Source organism: Cariama cristata, unplaced genomic scaffold, assembly GCF_000690535.1.
Source record: "Cariama cristata isolate BGI_N322 unplaced genomic scaffold, ASM69053v1 scaffold24764, whole genome shotgun sequence".
Lineage (NCBI taxonomy): Eukaryota > Metazoa > Chordata > Aves > Cariamiformes > Cariamidae > Cariama > Cariama cristata.
In genome coordinates, this window is record NW_009615041.1 from 1 (window position 1) to 22,772 (window position 22,772).

Consider the following 22,772-nt stretch of genomic DNA (forward strand, 5'->3'; position numbering starts at 1 on the left):
GAACTTCCCCGGACTGCCACGACTTCTCAGATGTGATGGACAGTGGCTTAGCCACTTCTTCTGCCAGTTCCCTCAGGACCTGCAAGTGCCTCTCATCAGGTCCCATGGACTTGTGCACCTTCATCCTTGGATGGTCTGGAACCTGATCTTCTCCTAGAGCAGGTGGTTCCTCATTCTCCCATTCTCTGCTTTTGCCTTCTGCGACTTGAGCGGTGTGGCTGGGACACTTGTCGAGCAAAAAAGGAATTGAGTACCTCAGCCTTCTCCATGTCCTGGGTATCCAGGTCTCCCGTTTCCTTCTGGAAAGGGCCCACATTTTCCCTAGTCTTCCTTTTATCAGCGATGTACCTGTAGAAGCTTTTTTTGTTGCCCTTGACATCCCTGGCCAGATTTAATTATCTTGCCTCTTTGTTCAGGCTGTTAAGACTGTTTTGTAATGGGTTAATTTAAATATTTTATTTTTCTATATATCTTAGTAACAAGAGAGACTAATGTTCTTTTTTGGGGACATAGCTTTTGTTAGTTGGTTGTGTGTTTGTCAGACATAACTGAAGTTGCCTTAGGGCGTGTAGCCTCTTGTATTTTTCTTTGTATCAGAATGTTTAACATCTGTAGACCTTGCTGAAGTCTTGGATAGAGAAGTGAGTGTCTAAAACTTGTGTTCATCAAAGGGATGATGTGGGTTTATTTTTATTTGATAGGTCTCTTCAGAATTTAGGTGAATAACTTGTACAAATTGAGAAACAGTGTTAGGGGGCTTTTTTAATATATTTGAATCCAGAACATGAAAGTGTATGTAACAATTTTCAGGTAGGTCTTACGGTCATTTGTTGGCATCACATTTTGCATCACGTGAACAGAGCAGGACAGTAAACTCATGTTACCATTAAATTGGCACTTGGTTTGTCTTTTTTTAGTTAAGGACTCAAGTTTTCAGGGATTATGTTCTTTCTTCTCAGTAAGAGCCATTTAGCTGATATTTTTACTGGTGTAAAACAGTAAATTTCAGTCTTTGAAACCTTGCTGTGAAAGATTAATAGGTTTGCCAACTTCTTGCATGTATTACTTTGCATTTTTTCCCTGTTTCCTCTTTCAGCTATGTTCTTTTCTTTTGCACTTTCCGTGTGCACCCATACTGGCGAGTGATATAAAATGTTACCGGTGAGTGATATAGAATATGCTCGTAACACTTCTGTATGATTTTTACCTTTGTCTTGACAAGATTAGGATCAAGTACTCATACTAGCTGCCATACTAGTCTTGTGCGCTTGGCCTGACTGTACCCGTTTCTCATACATATGGATACTCTAGCCAGTGTTAGTCTGGCCCTATATCCAGAGCTTTTCAGTTCCCTCAGCGAGGGAGGTGTCCCATCCCTGTGCACGCTAGCTCTTGCTGCACCCGAAGTACTGCAGTAAGGCTGTGACGTATGAAGAAGAGACATACAGGTTTCAGGATCAGTGGATGAAGTGTTTGTACCAGGAAGGGCACCTTCTCCTTCCCTAGGTAAAGGAGGAGAGGCTTTTGACACCTTTGTGTTCACCACAGGATGGTGTCTCCAAGATGGGCCCCCTTTGTGATGTGATGTTGGCTGGAAATCAAGGTGCTAATGAAGAAAGAGAAACCTCTTGCGTACCTTTTCCTTCCCCACCCCTGGCAACATACACAAAGCCCTTGAAACTCAATGGGCTTTTTGTCCATATGTTTGAATTTATTTTTTTATGAGGCTAGTGCCAAAACCCTTTTTTGTTGGTGATGCTAAGACCTGAAAGATGTAAATGATATTGCTCATTGTTAAAGTGTATTATATTGGTATCTGCTGACCTCTAATATAGAAGGATCAATATGCTTCTGCCAGATACTTACCCATAGATCTTCTATTTGATTAAATAAACTCCTGTTAAATTTGCCAACTTGCCAATTTTTTTAAGTTCTCCTTTCTGTTGAAAAATAAAGTGAGAGTTAAAAAGTATGCTTAATGTATTGATTTTTTTTTTTTAAGTGTACACTGCGGTGTATGGTATGTAGAGTATGCTTAATTTTGAATGTGTTTGATTAATTGAAGTATATTGGAAGGATATGTTGCAAGTACATTTGGGATGCTTGTTAACTTTTTTTTTTCTTTTACATAAGGGAAAATAACAGATCTCACATTTTACATCAGATAGAAAATCATTCTTAATTGTCTGCTTTCTTATCCATCGGCATTTCAAGTAAAATATCGGTGATGACTATACAAGCTGAAGTAGTTGAAATGGAAATCACCTGTTTTAAAAAAAAAAAAAGTATGACATACACACACATTCTTTAAGCTACGAATGGATTTGGAGTGAAGTTTCCTCAAAAGCATCATGTTATTGAAAGTCTTAAAAATTGTCTTAAAATTTTCAAAATTTTAAGCTCTTACTAGCTTGAAGCTTTGTAAATCTGGGACTTAACAGTAACTTCACAAAACAAAGTAGGGCTAGTAAATGGTTGGTTTCCATCTTCTAGTCATTAGTTTCAAAGAGCTGTGATAGATCTTTCCTAAACGCCAAATTTGTAAGGTAGTGTTTTGTAAAATGCCTGGAAATGTTTTTGCTGGCGGGAAGGAGTGTGGTTATATCTCTTAATACCTTTTGCTCTTGACCTGCATGTGACCAAAACTGCAGGGTTGCAATAAGTATCTGTAAGACTCCAGGTTTTAGTAACTGACAAGAAGTGCTAATCTTCCACTTAAATACCTAAGTTAGGAGTAGGTCCAGGTTCTTAGAAGTTCTTAACTTAATGCTAAAACTTGGTATTTCCATTTTTATGGGAGGGCTTAAGAGGTAGGTGTTGAGTGATTGTTTTTCTAGGTAACTTCATTTTACATTACATTAGGTTATATCTGTTTTCCCAAGTGTCCTTACTCTTGTCACTTTGAAAGTTGAAAGCTGGATTTTAGAATGCTTCAAGACTTACAGTCTTACTGTAATGCTCGCTTTTCTTGGTAGCTAGTGATGCTACTGCAAGCTGATGTTTTCCATTCCTTCTGAGCTGAAGCTCACGTTGAAGAGGTGAAGCTAAGGCTGTTTTGTAGCGGTGCTTCTTCTTACCTCTGACTCAGAAAATTTGTAAAATAGCATGACATCGTGAAACTAGTGTTTCTTTTGTTCCCAGTGGTCAAGGCAGAGCATGTTGGAGACTGTGAAAGAAAGGTAAAAATTTCAAGAAGGTAAAGGTCACTTATCCTACCAGGAAATTTGGTGAAAAAGGAGAGAGGTGCTATTGCGAAGGGTTGCTATGGGATTCTCCAGCTGAAAGCCATTGACAACCTTTTAGGCTTGTCTATGTTTCCAGAAACATACGGACCGCTAGTTCTGTTTAAAGTCATTCCTGTCTCGGGAATCTCAGTGTTCAAAGTGGAGGGGTGTGTGTCCTAACAGTATCCAAGCTGGGGAGAAAACTTGCTAGCCTATGATAGCAGCCATTCTTTTCTTGGAAGTGACTGTCAAATTTGTTACCTTAATGGTGTGTCTAGTTGCTCTCCAACTTGACAGAGCCGGGCTAATGTGGATCACAAGGTTCTGCTAAGTTACTGTGGATCTCCAGGAGCAGGTGTCTGGGGAATGTTTGTGCCTGTGGTTGCAGCAATGGATCTGAAGCTAACTTCTGGAGTGTAACTGCTAGGGTCAGTAGGTAAGGGCAGACTGAGGATGGTGTCTTAAAATCAGCTCCTGCAAAATGGTAGGTTTTGCTACAGCCTCTGCTGTGTCATCAGTAGTTTCTACTCCTCTCTTAATTCCAGTTCTGTTTCCCATTACTTTATTCTTCAGTTCTCGCCTGCTATTTTCTTCACTCTTGGTTTGAAACCACATCTTGTAGGCATCTTTGCTCCTCCACTACTGTCTACTTGTAGTAAAGGTGTTAGATTGGGCCTCCTTTTTGCCCTCTGCTGCTGACATACAACTTTTTATTGGCAATTTGTTTTCCTTATTGCCCTTTTGAAATGGACAGTAGTCCCTTTATTGGGGGTTTTTTGTTAGATTTTTTTTTTCTGGAATCGTACCTGCTTGCTTATCTTCTGAGAACGATTCTTTTAAGTAGCAATGAAAAATTGTTTTGTAATATGAATAGCTATTAATTTGTGTAATATTGACAGGTGATATCGGAAACTATTACTATGGACAAGGGCATCCGATGAAACCTCATAGGATCCGAATGACCCACAACTTGCTGCTAAATTATGGCTTATACAGAAAAATGGAAATTTATGTGAGTATAAGCAATGCAATGTCCACTGAAGCATTTAACGTTATTTTTAAAGGGCTTCAAGTATTCTCACACGAATAAATGGAGAGAAGTGGAAGTGGAAACAGGAAATACTTAAATAGCGTATACAGAGCTCTCTCACTCAGAGGTGAAGCAGTATTTTGACTGGTGAGGAGTGCAGATTGTTGCCGGTGTCTGGAACAAGTGAGGCAGAGCCCCAGTAGAGAATTTTCACCAGTGTGTTTATGATTGGAAGAGTGGGGTGTTGGGTGACATTGGGGTAACTGCACAAAGAATTAAGTTGTATACTAACAACAGAGTAGCCCTTGCTTTGTGTAAAACAGCACTACTGTCAGTTTAACTAGTCTCCCTTCAAAGTAAATAAGATTTCTTTTGAGTTATCTGTTTCAGCAAATTGTTAGGTCATTTTGCAGAGCGCTCTGATTGTTTCTATAACTCGTTCTTGTTATCAGCGACCCCACAAAGCTACTGCTGAGGAAATGACCAAGTACCATAGTGATGAATACATCAAATTTCTCCGATCAATAAGACCTGACAATATGTCTGAGTACAGCAAGCAAATGCAGAGATGTAAGTGTCAACATTAGGCTAAGTCTACACGTACGTGCTTTGATGGTTAGCATTGTTTAAAGCTAAATACTTACCAATACAGAGGTATGAACATGGGCTTAATGGTGTGGGTGGGTTAGAGAAATACTGTAACAAGAGTAACATGTGCCCGCCCCTAGCTACACTAATTTGGGGACTTTTCTATTAAAAGCAGCCATCTTGGCAAAAATGTCCTTTAAGCTTATGGAAGGGTTTTTGACTCCCCTTTCACAGGGTGTATTCTAAATGTGAAATAATACTTTCTGTAGGCTTAATGCACAGATTAAAGTTTAGTTGTGAGCTGTTTGCAAAAGTGTCTTAAAATCCATTCTAATGCAAAATCTTTCTGAAAAAGAGTGGCTTTTAGAAGAATAGAGAAGTAAAATTCAATATGTGAAACTGTGTTTAAGTCAAGAAAAGGAGTTACTCCTTCCTCTTGGAGTGAGATAGTAAAAATTGTACATTACTCACTGTTCGGCCTTTCTGTTAATTTATTCCTTTAATTATAGGAATAGGCTCAAAGTTCTGTTAGGAATGAAGATTGGCAGCTATTATATCAATTTAAAAGGCAGTATTGTAACCTCTTCATGATGCCTTATTCTCAGCAGATTATTTTTCCAAGTAATTGTACATTTCTTAACATGACCTATGTTAATCAGCACTTCTTCAAAAATCTAAAAATTATCTAACTTCTTGTTAATGAAGAGACAAAGTCCTATGGAAGCCAAAAAGGGAAAAGAAAAAAAAGATAGTATGGAGTCATCTTAGATTATGAGACTTTACATTGTTTTCAGTATTTAAAATTTAGCCTGACAAAAATGAAGCGGGGTGGGAGTAGTTAAAATGCTGAATGAACTATGCACTGCATCTGTAACTGTTATCCATGCATATAGCAATGCTGTTGGAATGGTGTTTTTGAAAAGTAGTGTGTTTCTTACACAGTTAATGTTGGAGAAGATTGTCCTGTGTTTGATGGCCTGTTTGAGTTTTGTCAGCTGTCAACTGGAGGCTCTGTTGGTAAGTATAGGTTCTTTGCCAGCTGTTTTATAACTTTATTACATTTATGTCAGCAACTTAAAACTCTGGTAGTATATTTAAAACTGAAGCAAATACAAGGTGGTTGTTTGGGTTTTTTTTTGAATAAAGAGATAATACATCTTATATTAGTTAGACTGTCAAATATGAGATATATCAAGTATCTCGGTATTGGTAAGAGATCAGATCTAGGATCAACTTATTTAAAAAATAGGACACTATTTCATGTAACAGATTTAAAGGCTGTCAGAAGTTTCTGACTGCATTTCCTTTCATTTTTGTGTATGTCTTTTTGCAGCTGGGGCAGTAAAATTGAACAGACAACAGACAGACATGGCTGTTAATTGGGCTGGAGGACTTCACCATGCCAAGAAATCGGAGGCATCTGGTTTCTGTTATGTCAATGATATCGTGCTTGCCATCCTTGAGTTACTGAAGTAAGTTTATGATGGGAACAAGATAAAATTATTAGAAGTGTCACATTCAAGTATTTAAACATTTGAAGATATGGATTGTAATTATTATTTCAATGAGCCTTCATAGCCCATGTTGAACTCATACAGTTTCAATTAAGAAAACTCCAAGCTCTGCCTGGCTTGGCTTCAGCAAGAAGTTCAAACTAAAATACAGGCAAGCTGAAAAGATAACTAATAAGAGAAAGGTTTTAATCAGATATTTAGAAGTACTTCTTTACACAGAGGATAGTGAACTTCTGGGACTTTCTGCTACAGGAGGCTGAAGGAAGCAGACAGCAACAGCAGATTCAAAAAAGAGATTAGACATAATCGTGGACAAGAGGTCTGTAAATGGATGTTAAAGATCCAAGCAACGATGCACTCTGTAAAACGCCATATGCTGTAATTCTAGATGGTGGGGAATGGGGAAGTACTAGGGTAACAGACTTCAGAAAATGGACAGACTTACATGCTTTCTGTAAATGTTAATCTCCTGTTGCTGCTCCTGGGGACAGAATAGTGGGCTAGATGGATTGCTGCCCTGACCCCTTAGGGCAGTCATTATGCTCACAATCATACACCCATTTGGTTTCTCAATATGCCTGCTTATTTCCTATCATTTGAGTCGTTACTAAACCAAACGGGAATATTCAGGGAAGATCATGCACTGAGCTTCCTTGGGTTGTTACATGAATTAATGTGGCTGTTATGAATAAATAATGAAATAACAGCTGTGGCGCTGTGACTGCAAAACAAAAAATGAGAGGAGTAATGAAAAAGTGATCATATAATTAACTTCAAGCAGTAATGCTTCACTAAAATTTCAAATCCTGAGTGTTGCTTGTACTGCTTCAGGGGACTGTATCCCTTCCAATAATACACAAATCTCATTTTTTACCAAAAATATTCTAGGTATTTGACTCTTGTGAATGGAGCAGCTGCGTCTACTGGTGAGGGACAGGGAAGCATCTATAATTTGGAAGTATTTTATAAACATGGAAAAAGTTTCTAAAGACACTAAAAAATATAATATTAACATATTAAGACTTTTGTTTTAATGTACAGCACGTATTCAGGATCTGTCTCTGCAGTCTAAGAAAAGCGATATGATTTTCTGTGGCCCAGTCCTGAATTCTTTGGCTTAATGTGCACGTGAAGGAAGAAAGCTTTCAAATAGTTACGGCTTATGTAACCATGGGAAACTGTCCCGTTCACTGTCTTGTTAAGCAAAAAATCTCAGCGCACCTGAAATTATGGCTGCTCAGACTCACATTCTACAGCACTGCGCAAAGCGTAGTGAAAATGCATGTTCTGATGTTGATAGACTTTGCTTTTTACCGAACGACATAGAATTTAAGGGATACTTGCTGTTGTTTCCAATGCTCTGAGGCTTCAAACAACTGGTTTCTTTATCCATCTCAAATAAACTTATCTGAAACTTGCAGTATTTAAGGAGATACTAAGCAGTAGTGTAATGATTTCATCCTAATAGTAAGTGTGTTATAGTTGTAAAGATAGGCACATTCTTATTTCCAAGTTGCAGAGGTGAAGAAGAAAAGTCAATGGAAAATAAGTATTTAAATTTATTTTTTGCGAGCTTATGGAACACGGGTTATTCCTGCTCCTGGCACTATGCTGTTTGAAGTGTGCACTAAGAGATGTTTTAGTGCAGGCTGTGTTGGTAATTATTGAGAAGGCAGAAAGAAATGCCCCGTGAAAGGGGTGACTTCAGCAGATGTGAACAATAGAAAGTGGTGTGAACAGAAACACAAGGTATAGCTTCTATGGAGTGAGACAACTTGAGGTAAATACTAAATAAATTACATACTTAAATTACTTATTTTTATGAAGATAAACTTATTTTCATTATTATCCAAACTGTACTGAGAATTCTAAGAGCATGTGATCGCTTCAACCAAAATCATTGAAATGATCATAATCTTGGATTTTAGTGTTTAGGATTTTTTTGTTAGGTTTTTCCTTGTTAGGGATCAGTATATTATGAACATGACAGATAATGATGATTTCTCATACATTATTTTCTTTCTAGGTATCACCAAAGAGTGTTGTATATTGATATTGATATCCATCATGGTGATGGTGTTGAAGAAGCCTTTTATACCACAGATCGTGTCATGACAGTATCATTCCATAAGTACGGTGAATATTTTCCGGGCACAGGGGACCTTAGGGTAAGGTTGAATATGAAATTTCATTAGGTGATAAATTCCCTCTTACTCTCTTCCTTGTAGATGCTCATTTAGTACTAGGTCACAATAACTATGTCCAGTGATAATATACAACAGTAATTTTTCAGATAATACGTTAGTCTAGAGTGATAGATTTGTTGAAGAACCTTAGGGGGAAAAAAAAAAAAACAGGATAGTGCAGAAGTAAATTATTCACTTCTACAAGAAATCAACACCTTCACTTCTGGATAAGTTGTCTGAAGTTTTAGTTCAAATATATAATTAGTTTAGTTCGCTCAGATTTTGGAAATGTCTCTAGGAAGACACTGTGGTATATTTATAATGATTATCTGTGCATTTCAATTCTGCACATACAGTGAAAAGTAGCTGTTTGGAGATCACATAGCTTCAAAACTTACTTCAAATCATAGAATGACTTCATGCCAGAGCTTTAATAGTCACAAAGCTTCAGCTGCAACTTGAATTTACTGTGTTCTATTTGCCTAGTAATAGCGTTGGCTTGTTTTTGGAATATTAATTATGCCATAAAGTGTGTTTTGAGTTCTCATGATGCTCACTGCTGAGGATCTTTAGCATGCCCCACAGACAATTGTGTACTGAGCCTTATAGCTAGCTTGAGGAAGGGAGCATTGGGCTGTGAAGAATTATCATTTAAGCTGTTGCAGAATCTCTGGCAAAGCTGAGAATGGAAACAATTTTCCTGGCCCTTCATATTAATTTTAAGTTAGTCAGCCTTTCCTCATGTTCAACTCTTGTCCATTAGAACAGGAAATTGTTCCACTTCACAACTTGAAAGAGTATTTCAGGTATTAGGATTAATATATTCCTAGCTTCACACTCTTACATTAAATCTCTTTTATCAGAGACACTCGCAGGATGTCACTCCTCTGGTATTAGCAACTTTGTACGCTAGTTTGTACAAACAGTTAGTAATTTTTAAAAAAATTGTAAACACTTCTAAAAAGTTGACCTACAAAATCCAGCATTGGGAAAAAATCCACTGTTTTCCTACTGTCTTAAATTGATTCAAGAGATGCAGATACTTACGTTTCTTTTAATATTCCCGAAATGTGTGCTCCCCAGTGTGCTGTTGATACCCAGAGGACACAGGAGTAAATGAAAGTCGAGCTTTAAATCCGTGGGGTGCTAAGCATTCATTTCAGTGTGATTGTTGGAGCTGAACGTTATTACGGTTGTTAGATTCTGTTAAACTGTGTTCTAAATTGATTTAGGTAGAGATCAGCTTAGGCGTTGTTTTATCCATGTGGTTTAACTTGACTGGCCACACGGTGGTAGTGGTGCTTCAAACAAGAAGGAGCTCGGACCAGGGTGTTTATCATGACAGGCTGTTGTTGCTGAATTTGGCTAGAATAATTTTTTTTTTTTTGAAGGGTTAGGTATCTTGACTTTTCAGAAACAGCATTTCACATTGACAGAGAAGTTTATAGACTCTTCACCTCACCACACCCCGGACAAAGAATCTAAAGATGACGCAGTTGAAATAAATAGAAGAATATTGTATGTTATTGGGATTTTTTTTTTAGCACAGTGTCAGTGACAAACAGTACCTCAGGCATGAACTTTTATTCTGTGCTGCTAGCTAGTATTTTGAAATGAGCATTGTCTGCAGGCTTTATTGCAATTATTACATCCCCATAGGAAAAAAAATATTAGCTTTTTCCTATCTCCAGAGCCTGCAAAGCTAATTGAACTAAAGGGAGAATAAATTCTCTGAAAAACCAGTGTTCATTCTGGAGGCCAGCATTGTGCTGCTTGTTTCTGCTCAACTTGCTCTGCCTTTGCTGGTTATTTACATCAACTTTAACAGCCAAATCTTATCTTTGTTTTAGCCGGTGGGCTCCATTCATGGTTGTTTCTATAATTCTTTAGTTGGTCTAGTTTGCTGATCAGGTTACGCTTATTTGATGCAGGAACAAACCATGCATCAGCTGATGATTTTGTGATTGCAGTTCCATCAATGTAGCTGAATCTCATGGAGGTTGTCTAGTTCAGCTGCGTTCATCCATTTTCTCCTGAAGGTTTTGTGCAGTCTGAACTTGTAGTGTCCTTAGTAAGTTATTTGACTTTCTACACATCATAGATGATAGCGCTAATCTTGCATACAAGTAGATAGGTCAGTTGAGACTGTAGTGCTGCATAGAGGCCCAATTTCTGTGCGGAAATTTGATCCATTGATGAATGGGCAACTACCAGAATGCTGTATTGTTTCTCTAGTGTTTATAACCAATGCAAGTATCAGTTACAAAGAACATCTGCTGAGTAGCGCAGGCTGGAAAGCAATTACCCTGTTTATTGGGAGATTGTGTGAACGTTTGGCTTTGCTATGTTTTAGGATGAGATTGATTTAATTACATTTTTTTTTTTCTTTTAAATCTGGAAAGCACAGAGCCATCACTCAGAAAAATCAGCATCTGAAAGCCTAGGTGATTTACTTTGGGAGATTCTGGATAACTGTCTTGCTCCAAATCAGCCAGAGTTCAGTTCAGCAAATTCAGTGTCACTGATCTTGCGATATTATGAAATGTTAATAATGTGCTGGAAGGGAAAAAAAAACAAGTCAACCGTTAACATTGTGTCTATGCTGCATTGGGCCATTTGTCCCTGTCCCCATGTCCATACATCCGTGTGTGTGTGTCCCAATAAAAGATAGTTACTGGAAGTGACACATTGCTGTTGCGTTCACTGCTAAGGAGGCTGTGTCTAGGAAGAGGAAAAAGGCGATGACTCTTTCAATAGCTAGCGTTGAGAAGTTTAATATTTGTATTGCTGGGCTATCTGACTGGTGATTTGTAGTTTTTTCAAGGATGTTGGACCTGAAGTGTGCTCTTTCTGCAGAGCTGCTGTTTGATAATAGTTTACAGCCAAACTGAACAGGTTAAATCTTACCGTCTTCCTCAGTGCACCTTTATTAGTGGCAGAGAACTGCTCTGTAAACTGGGTTGGCTTCTGTCTGTCTTGGTGATGAACTAAAGGGAAGAAATGGGAATGGGTGGCAAGCCGGGATCTTTAGGTTTTAAGCTGATCATCGAAACAGAAGTGGATGGATTCAGGGTTTATTCACTTGATTTTTTTGCAAAGAGTTTTTTCTGTTAATACGTATGTTGTCTGGGAAAGCTGGTGAGGTAGACTACTGTGGTTCCTGCCTTGTCACTTGATGGAACTGAGAATAATCTGCAAGTTCATTTTTTTGGTTAAAAAGTCTCAGTTTCTTCAGGGGCACCTGTAAGTGGCCTCTGATTTTCTTCTCTCCCTTTTGCTGCAGCTAGTTCTTCATCTTATGTTGGGAGCAAAGAATATGGTTTTAAAAAGCTTCTTAACTCCGAATCTTCTCTACAGCACCAAAACCATGCATATCACCTTGCTGCTCTTGGTTTTCTTGCTTGTTTTTGCTTAACTATTTTTACCGGGCTAAACAGATGAGTTACATTTTGTCTTGTTGTCTTAAGTCTTTGAATTAAAAAAATCAAGTGTACTTCCTGCAAATCTAGTCTTGGTGTACAACTCCTACACTCCAAAATGATTTTTATGGGACGTTAGGAATCAAGTAAGGTACTTCGCCTCTTTTCCCTCGCAGACATGAATAATGGTATGAAATAGCTCAGCAGACTTGTGTAGACTTTTTTGCATGATACCACCATGTGCTTCTGTGTTTGTAATAAAGCATTTATCATCTTTCCTTATAGGACATTGGTGCTGGAAAAGGCAAATACTATGCTGTCAACTTCCCAATGAGGGATGGTATAGATGATGAATCGTATGGACAGATATTCAAACCAGTGAGTACTTTTTGGTTTTTTTGTTTTTGTGTTGTTGTTTAAGCTCTCTGGAAAGATCCTAGTTTCGTTTCATTGATTTATTTTCATAATGTGCAATAACGACTTGCTGTTTTATATTGATTATAGATTATATCCAAAGTAATGGAGATGTACCAGCCCAGTGCTGTGGTCTTACAGTGTGGAGCAGATTCACTGTCTGGTGACAGGCTGGGATGCTTTAATCTTACTGTTAAAGGTAAGTAGAAAAGTGTTTATTTGTTGCCCATAAGTTTTTATTTAATAGAAACCTCTGCCCTTCCTACTGTTTTTCAAGATGCTTGCATGATGAGGACTGGAGTCACAAAGATTTTTTTTGTTCATTATGATGATTAATCACGTCTTTATTTGCTGTACAGGGATGGCCAAAAGAAACCCAGACGTTGCCTCTTTCTTTCTGTCCATCTAAAAAAGTTAAGAAGCTTGGTTTTTCGTGTTCTTCCTAGTCACTCAAGTGATTCCCTTTCTTCCATGCACAGGCTTTTTGTAGCTTTAAAACACCATTCTGGAATGACAGGGCGGCAACAGTCGTCCTACTGCAACAGTTCCTACGATGAGCAAACAAAACTAGTGGTTCACTTAGTAGGACTACAGATACTAAACATCAGACACCTTGTTGGGTGTAAAATAGGTGTTACTGAAATGAGAATGCTCGCTGTATTGTTAAATTTATAGTGGTGTTTGTTATACTGAGCCTTATGTTAACATTCATTTTTGTTAACTTTTATAGAATCAATTTATTTTAATATTACTTATGTTTCTGCGCAAAAATGTGATTCTCAAAATTGGGATGAGGTGTTAATTTAGCAAACAACATAATTATTACTGTTAATTTTTAATGATAACTTATTTATTTTTATTAGCTATTATTATTTAACTGATAAAATGTTAAATGTATGTTGAACTTTTGCTAAGCCTTGAATCCAGCCTGTTTGAATCATTCGTTTTCTGGGTTTTCTTGTTTTTGTGTTTTCTTAATGAGGTAATTAGAGTTTTGTAGGCAAAAAAATGCAGTACAGTATCTGTTGAGTCTGCGGTGTTTCAGGGTTCTTTTCTTGATTTGCACCAGGTGGCAAAGCTACTTCAGTTGCCCATACAGCTCAGATTTTTTTCCATCTTACATATCTTGGAAACCAAGAGAGCTGCTGCCTCCTACAGATGCCTTTCAGTATGCTGTATCTCCCCGGAGTGTGTACTGTCTTGGCACCAGTTCACTCTGTAAGCAAGACTTAGCAACCTCTAATACAGGTTCAGATTTAGAAGTAGAAAGGAGCAAGTGCTGATTTGCTGTTCTCCCTTCTTGCATTTGACTGAGAAACTGTCCCTAGATTTGTCACTGTGTATTGACATCAGTTATGAAAAGAAAAAACACAAAACTTTCTAAGAGCCTTTCAGAGTGGCAGTGATAGACCATTGTGCAAAGTCTCTGAAGACTGGGGTGGATAATGTTCGATGTATTCTGTACATGTCTTTATCTGGAGGTCTTGACTTCTTGTGAGGTTGTGCTTAGCTCTAGGGGAAGACAGTTTTGTTTTACTTGAATCAATTCAGTTCTTACTTGATAAGTGCGACTGCATATGTCTGATTAAATAGTTCATTATACATTTTTCTGTTTACTAGATATTTTGCATATATTGTCAACTCTTTTTGTGTTTGACAGGTCATGCTAAATGTGTTGAAGTTGTAAAGACCTTTAACTTGCCATTGCTGATGTTAGGAGGAGGAGGATATACAATTCGTAATGTTGCTCGATGCTGGACATACGAAACTGCTGTGGCCTTAGATTGTGAAATTCCTAATGGTAAGTATTAATACCCAAATCAATATTTTATTAAGAAATAATCATAGGAAGGTTTAAGTGAGCAGATAGCAAATAATTCTATAGCTAACTGTAATGCATCAGTTTAGAATAAACTACGTAGAAAATTATTGATCAGATTTAGCCAATAAATTTTCAGTAGCTTATGCACTATATAAATTTAAGCATTTGGGGCTGTTTTTTTTATGCCTTAGCAAAAGCTTTAAATGATTTGATCATTTTTGGAAAATTCAAAACATGTAAAACTTACGGAACCTTACTTGTAAGTATTTTTAATATGAGTGTCATCAGTATGCTAGAATATATATTGCGTTTTGATTGTAACGACGTAGACATGTGGCATTCATAAGAAATTAATGAATATGCAAGCATCCATTTTACATAGTAAAACAACTGTTTCTTCATTGTATCTATGACTTAAAAGTAACTGTGAAAGAATATTGACTTCCATTCTTCCATTTGACTCAATTTTGATTATACACGATATCTTAAAAAACCATTAAAATCAAAAAAGCAATAGTGGACTTTTTTCCGAATAGTTTAATAGTGAAATAATTTCTCTGAGGAAGATCCCCAATGATCCTGTACTCCCTTTACTTCAGGCCAAGTATACATCTGGACATGTTTTTGGAATGCCTTTTTATTAAATTGGTATTTGGACTGGGTTGTTGCACATCAGTCACTGACAGTTTTCATGTTGGACCGCAACTTTAGCTGATAACCTTTTGCTATTCATGTATCTCTTGCTGAATTCATAGTGTTTCCGTCTGACTTCAGCGAAATGCTGCCATCAGTGAGAAAAGAATATTTGGACAGTACCTTTCAAGATGTATATTTTCTGTCTTGCACATCAATATATATTCTTTGTGAGCCAAAGCTTTTGAAGAGACAGTAGTATTTCCTTATCTTGAGACTTTTTTTCCATTAGCGTGTCCCATTCAATGGATATATATGGAGTTTTCCAGATTTTTTTTTTTTAACATTCCTCTCAACTTTGTGGGTCTCTGTCATCTTTAATCTATTTTGAGAAATAACAGTACATTTCTAAATGTTGCAATAGCAACTTAATCTTCTGTGTCCTTTCTGTTCACCTAACAAGATCGCTTTTTCTGTAATAATCATAAATGAAGAAACAAGACAAAGGGTTCGGTTAGAAGTGAATTTCAGTGTCTTACTTCTTAAGGGTCCTACGTTTTTTATATTTCTGTTGCTTTATCTGGGAAGATAGTCACATTCAATATAAAATACGACTGTTTCCTGGATTAAAGTCTTCATCGGCTTCACTTTGGTGATTAGATGTTCCAGTCAGGGGACTGTTATCTGTGAAAATACAGAAAGGGGTGGAAGGGACAGACATGGACGTCACTGAAGCGCTATACGACACTTACCATGGGTACTGAACTAGCTGTGGTCTTCAGCCGAGTAATACGTATTACATGTTTTACTGAAGGAATATTTTTGAATGGCTTACTTAAACCTTTCAAACTGGACTAACTTTGAAGACAGCTATAAGAAATCATCAGTTGATCTTCTCTTTTCTGCAGTAGTAGCATTTTTAATTATTTTATCAAATTTGTTACTTTTGTTGTTCCAGTGTATGTGCTAACAGTAGACCTTGCTCTTGCTTTTTGTATTTTGCCAGCAAATTTAAGTTCATGTATTGAATAATTTAGAAGAAAAAAACACTAAACAGTTGAGGCAGTATTTAAGTATTGCTTACTTGAATGCTTCAGGTTTATAGTTCTCTAACTAAAATCCCATCAAAAATACTGTTGTATTTAAAATGTTTTTGGGTCACAAAGTTGTCTTTTGTGGTTTTGTTCATAGAGTTGCCCTACAATGACTACTTTGAGTATTTCGGACCAGACTTCAAGCTTCATATTAGTCCTTCGAATATGACTAATCAGAATACACCAGAATATATGGAGAAGATCAAGTAAGTAGTGATGACCTTACCTAACAAGTAGGTCATGTGGATCACATTTCTCCAGAGGTTTAACTGTTGGGCAGTTTTGAAAACTGTATGCCTTTCTCTGTTACACACTAAAAGTAAGTACTGAATAGACTTTACATATTTTTCATTTTTTGTGAGAAGAGGGACTTTTTAGAAGTCAACAGTATGTATGCTTGTGAAGTTCTTTGACCAGAAATATGAAAATTTAAGACCCAGCTTGGCTTTTTACTTTTTCCAGCAACTAGACATGACTGTTTTATTTGGATTCCCATTCTAATTTTGTAGAAAGTTTGTCCTGCCAGGAAAGAAGCTGGTATGCTGTGATGATTAGAATTTCTCATTCTCTGCTCCGTGTCTAAACATGAACAGAGATTGTAATTCTTTGTAGCTGTCAGCTGTGAAAATAAAGTCACGTGTGAGCTTGGACATCCCAAAACTGTGAAAAGATAGTGATATGTGTGCAGGCGATTGAGTGACTGTGGCTTGACAGATCCACAAGTTGGAGAAGCTCTCATTGCCAAGCTGTAGTGGGTATGTGATTTTTAGCCTGTGGCTCTTCTGATACTTAGTTCATTCCTCCTCCCATCCTGACGTTTTGATTGTAAACAAATATTTTACTTCAGGGATGGAGTAATGCCTACATACAATAAATTCTGTACTCAACTGATAAGAGAGAATTGGTTAGCCTGAAGTACTCTTTGCTTACCGTGCCTTGTCCCTGCCCTGGGTTTAAAAAAATAAACCCCCACCCCTGCCCCGAGTTTAACAGGCTGTTCACGGTGCACAGGAATTCTTCTGGTTACTAAAAATAGCTGAATAAAGATGTGAAACTAGCTGTATAAGTTTGCCAGTACTGCTGTAGTAAAACTTTCAGATTGAAAATTTACCAAAGCAGTTAAAATACTAGTTTTTGAAGTGCTTGGTGTATAGACTCTGATTGGTGTTCATAACACAAATATATAAATCATAATGAAATTAAAGGGTTTTTAGTTTTTCATAATGTGCAAGGGAGAAAAAAAACCCACCTGTTTTTCAGTGATGTAATTCTACAGAATTTCTCTGTAGTAATGCAGTGCTCCAGCTGGTGCTCTGCCATGCTGCTTGCTGTGTACTCTGTACTGTTGAGCTTTCGTGGTGTGAGTGGGCTCCAAAACTTGCTCTTTAACACATCCCTGGACACAGGTTGTGTGTTTTCTGTTGACAGAGATACAATCTCACATCCTCATGCTGGCACCCACAAGAAGAGAGATGACCCACCATTTCAGAGAATCCTCCTTCCATTAGTTGTATGCTTTCTCAGAGCCCTAGCTTTAGGGGACTGCCTGGGTGGGTAAAGTTGCTTTGCCAGGTCCTGTGATTTGAACAGAGGCAAAGACTAAGGATGCCAAAAAAGCTCGAGCTGCCCTTTAGCTCTTCAAATTGTGCAGAAGGGTGCTAAGACAGTTGTGACAAATGCTGATGTTTGACACTTGCCAAAGCTTTCTTTTTACTTGGACTTCTTTGGAATGATAGTTTTGAGTCCCAAGAGAAGCCCGGTATCCTTCCTGTTTCTGCACGTGGTGCTTTGGAGTGTGGAGTCCATCGCATCAGGTTGCTTGGACTTCTCTCTGTTCTCCCTGAAACAGCCAGTAAGGAACCTTACCCAGATGGATTGCTTTTGGCCTTGACGTCATTGCTGCACGCAGTTGGCAAGTCTTCATGTTTCCCGTGTCCGACTTTCTTTCTAAGAAACTCGAGGATAATTTATTATCCAACTTGATCCTCTAGCTTATTATAAACAGAGTAATACTGTCGCTGGGTTCAGCCCAAGTGGGCAGTACTTTTGCTGACCCTGTGGGGAACTGAAGTCTGAAGTTGATGGAAATAAGTGTTTAAAAAGTTCAAAGAAAATGATGTTCAGGTACACTGTGGATACTAATGATCCGTTAGGGATGGAAAACTTTCTGAACTTGGCATGCTTCTTTTTTTTTTTCTTTAATTGAAAAATGAAACAATGACTCTAAAGCAAAGTAGGTTAACTTTGAATGCACCGTTTTCAGAATTTAATACAAAATCCAAGGAAATGCTACTTCTGTGAGGTAATAACTTCCCTTGTCTGTTACTTGCAGGCAACGCTTATTTGAAAACTTGCGCATGTTACCTCATGCACCTGGTGTACAGATGCAGGCCATTCCTGAGGATGCTGTTCATGAAGACAGTGGAGATGAGGATGGAGAAGATCCAGACAAACGCATTTCTAGTAAGAAATACTGTTCATGACGGAGCATGTCCAAGTAGAGTCTTTTTAGAGTTAATTGTTCAGAACCTTAGTCCTAGTAGTGCAGTATTGGAAGACTGGCAGTTTGTTTCCTGAGTGAAAACTTTTGCTACTGGTCTGCCAGTTTTGCTGCTTTTAAGGTGGTGTCTGTGCACAAATCTGAACCTGTTAAAGGGGTCTAAAGAAGTGCTGAAAGAGCGTGGGTTTTTTTGCACCTTATGAAACCATCTGGCTACTTCAAATCTCAAATAGATACTCTAGGATTCTCAGATCAATTTTAACGAAAGGAATACAGGACATAGCTTCTGGTTTTTGCTATTCACAGAAAAGGTGATACTCCCCTTGATGTAAAGTGAGATACTGTGTTCTCAAAAAAATTCTTTTATTCGCTTTTTTTTGTTGCGAGAGAGAGGTTTCCTGTACTTGTAACACTACCCTTTACTTGACCTTATTAGCATTAGCCTTTGTTTGGACAATGAGTTGTTCTTCAGCCATAGCTAAGAGTTTTCTGCTATGTTTAACCTTTTTTGATGGTGATTGGGTTAATTCTGTAACCTCTTGTTGGTGCACTGTCCATTTCCAGAACTGTTGAAACTACAGTGTTTTCTCATGTGGTTTAGTTTTCAGTATTTGAAATTCATTTGATACCTGTTAAAATATTCCCACCCTACCCCTGTGTCTCTGTAAAGCTATTTTCTGAAGTCATTGTGAGAGTCCCAGAGTATCTTGAAAGATAGTATTTTTATCTATAATTTAGTTCATGAGCATTAGATGATTGTAGTATATTACTACTCATTCTTAATTTGATAGTTTTTTGTTAGGCCTATTGTAGTTGGACTTTATGCTCAGTTAATTTCATAACTCTGAATCCTAGTTCGAGCATCTGATAAGCGCATAGCCTGTGATGAAGAATTTTCAGATTCTGAGGATGAAGGAGAAGGTGGACGGCGAAATGTTGCAGATCATAAGAAAGGAGCAAAGAAGGCCAGGATAGAAGAAGACAAAAAAGAGACAGAGGACAAAAAAGCAGGTAGGACTCTGGTGTGATTTCATCCTCTGTTTTAGAACTGCAAGTGTCAGTTCTGCTAGGAGAAAGATGCGTTTTTCTGTTAACAGTTAATTAGCTGTTGAGATGATGGTCTATTTTTTCCACCGTATTTAAAACATCTATTTTAAATTAGTCAGTTTCAAGATACAGCTATTCACACTAGAACAGTATTTTCAGCCAAGGGTTATTGTTGTTTCCCCACAAGCTTGAAATCTTAGAGCCAAGGATTTGTATAGCTTAATGAAAATAGGGATAAAAAAGGTTCTTGCTTTAAATACATTAGACAAAGAGTTTGTTCCTGTTTTGCTTTTGTGGGGTGAGCCAACTAGTTTTCTCTGAAACAGAAGCTGAATAGGGTTCTGGGGGTAGTGTAGTTCCAAGGGCTCTCGACTTTTCCAAGAACAGGCTAGCTCTTAGGGCTACAAGACTACCAGGAGGAGCTCAGGGGAAACCCAGGTCTGGTTCTATGGGCAGCCAAGGGAGACCTTGCCTTGAGGGCTGCTTTGAATCGCTTGGCATTGTGCCCAGATCACTCCTTGGGAGGGATGCATTTAACACTGCATGTCAGTATGTAACCAGTGATTTCTTCTAAAAGCTGGTTCCCTCTGGCTAGGAGTATATATTAAAAAAATATAACTTGGTCATGCTTTTCTCTTCTGAAGTATTTTAAGGTTTTCCTGCATCTTTTGGTATATTTATAAATCTTGTTATTTTTCAGATGTTAAGGAGGAGGATAAATCCAAGGACAGTAGTGGTGAAAAGACAGACACCAAAGGGTAAACACTAATTAATTAATAATGAATGTCACCTTTTTGAAGAGTGTTTATTAAATCAATATTTTATAATATTTTAAATTCTGTAGAGATCGCTTTCAGTTCCTCATAATACTAAATATCTTAGACTCGTGACAGTAGTAGTTCAGAATCGCATTTCTAAAACAGTTAATTGAAAAAATGAAACAACTTAACAGTTTCTTTTTGCCTTTGTACAGAGCAAAATCAGAACAGCTCAGCAACCCTTGAACAAAAGATAGCCTCTCATCAGTTGCAGAACATAATGCTAGAGTTGGAGATTACCTAAAAGAAGAAAAGGTTTCGTATTGAGAGAGACTGCTGATTTCATTTTGTACTATTTGGCATGGACTGTATTTATTTTCAAACGGCTTTGTTCTGGTTTTTGGCAAGTTGTATTGTGAGTTTTCTAATTATGAGGCAGAAATTCCTTTCTTCACCATGCTTTATGTAATAGTATTTAAAAATGGATGTGAGTTATTATGTTAAATGTCTAAACTGATCTATTAAAGTAATTTGCCTTTCCTGAGCTGATTTTACCTTTTTTGTAATTTTATCTTTATTAAAAAAAAAAAAAATTGTACTTGGTTGTCTTTTGTCCCTCATTGAACTACAAAGAGGAGAAACTCCATGTAAATTAAGCGGACTTGCACTTAGCTGCGAGTAGCCGGTGGATTTGAATGGACAGCTGGCGAACACACAAGCTGAATGTGTTACTTTCATCAGCTCCACGCGTTTTCAGTGGCATGGGGTGCAGAGAAATGTACGGAAATACGAGCGTGTGAGATTTGAAGAGGCTGAAAAAATGGGTGAAGAGATGCTGGAATAAGGTGGTTGTGTGAACTTGCGTTTTAAAACTGCAGTCACATGCCTTGTACTGTCCAAGAACCTTTCCCACCGTCAGAACTTACCCAAAAGACTGATTCATTTGCTGTTCATGAAATTTGTGTATGTTCATCTTCCAAAGCTTGCGAGATGGGAAGTGAAAGTTTGGATTTAACTTATAACCCATTCCGATTTTTCACAACTATGAGCAACATAAAACTGTTCCCCTTGAAAAGAAAGGGGTTTATTGCCTGCTGCCGCCGTTGACTCAGTAGTTCTGGTGCCTGAACTGAAACAGACCTGAGCGTACACTTTCCTTTCTCTCTTTCTCAATCTACAACAGTTGTCTTATAGGTTGGCATTTAATGAAATTCATAAGGTTTGATACCAAGATTTCAGAGTAGTGAGCACAGAATTTGCAGAACTGCATTGCTAGCCAATCTTTTTAATTTTTTTAATAAAATTTAATCTTATTACTTTTTTTTAACCTATTCTCTCTCCTTTCCGTAAAATTCTGGGGTTGTGGTCCGTGGCCTAATTGATTCATTCGTGTTAAAATTGCAATGCAGTACTTGGATTTATTTGTGCATTTGATCTGTTCAAATGGTCTGTTCGGTGAAGGCTCTTCAGTGGGTTGACTGTTTTGACTGTTTTTCCAATGAGAATAACTTTGACTAAAACCGGGACTACTTGAATATGTAGGAGGGGAAAAGTTTTGTTTTCTTAAAGCCTTTTTTAGCAGATGTTGGTTGGGTTTTTTTTGGTTTTTGTTTGTTTTTAAAATCTTACTTTAATCTTCCTGAACATTTCATCTTTGCGTCCTCTCTTCCCTTTGGACTCAGGTAAACTTAAATAAGGGTTAGATTCTTAAATGTGCAGGGAGAAATACGGTGGGATTTTTCAACACCTGTGTATTAGTGCTGTGTTCTTCCTTCCAGGGAAGTACCCGTAAGACTCCCATTAGAGTTTGTCTGACTCAGTATCAAAAAATCAGATTTAATTTTTTTGCTGCAGTTCAGTCAAGCTGACCAATTCTTCCCTGATATTTGCATAATAATCTATTTTTATAGTAAATTTGCCCAGTAGTTTAAGTGCTATGTGAACTTCTAGATGACTACAGAAAAGCCTTACAATTCAGTTTTACAAAGAGTAATATGAACTCTTAATTGCCTACTTCAAGTTTTGGTTGCCTTTTAGACTCCAAAGTTTAGCAAGAAGATGGCGATTCTCTGTAGTTTAAGATGCTGTTAATTTTAAATAGTTTGTGGATTAATTGCTGGTTCTGTGGGAATAAAGACTAAATATGTGAGTAGAATTAGTGGACTGAAATACAGTATTTAAGGGGATAAAATAGTGGGGTTTTTTTTTATATGAATTAGGCTGTTGCTGTCAGTAGACTGAGCTGTCAGTGTGTTTTTGCTAGACTGAGAACCTCCTCGCTCCAGTCGTACCGACGTGGTGAAGCGTTGCTTTTTTGGTTTATTTGAGTGGAGATAATTAAGGTACAAACGCTCTAGGGCGATGCTCTGGCCGAATGGTCTGTTTGCCTTTCGCTAGTCTTGTGTTACCCCTCCCCGAATTGGATCGGCTCACTTTTTTTCTAAAAAAACAAAACCCCAGACCCGAGAAAGCTGTTTCACTTTGTGTTTGGAAGAGGAGCGGGCAGCCCCTCTGCAGCCCGTGTGTGCTGTGAAAGGGGCTCG

General features: G+C 37.7%; 1 protein-coding gene across 1 annotated transcript; it reads left to right on the plus strand.

Annotated features, from left to right (window-relative positions):
* The first annotated feature begins 4,117 nt into the window (after positions 1-4,117).
* Positions 4,118-20,825, plus strand: HDAC2 (histone deacetylase 2). Its single transcript, XM_009699672.1, has 13 exons — positions 4,118-4,236; positions 4,707-4,824; positions 5,785-5,859; positions 6,176-6,314; positions 8,383-8,524; positions 12,247-12,339; positions 12,466-12,574; positions 14,036-14,176; positions 16,022-16,130; positions 18,257-18,387; positions 19,280-19,435; positions 20,172-20,229; positions 20,445-20,825. Exons 1-13 carry the CDS (start codon positions 4,162-4,164, stop codon positions 20,473-20,475), a joined length of 1,377 nt encoding a protein of 458 aa, XP_009697974.1. The 5' UTR covers positions 4,118-4,161; the 3' UTR covers positions 20,476-20,825.
* Positions 20,826-22,772: the final 1,947 nt, after the last annotated feature.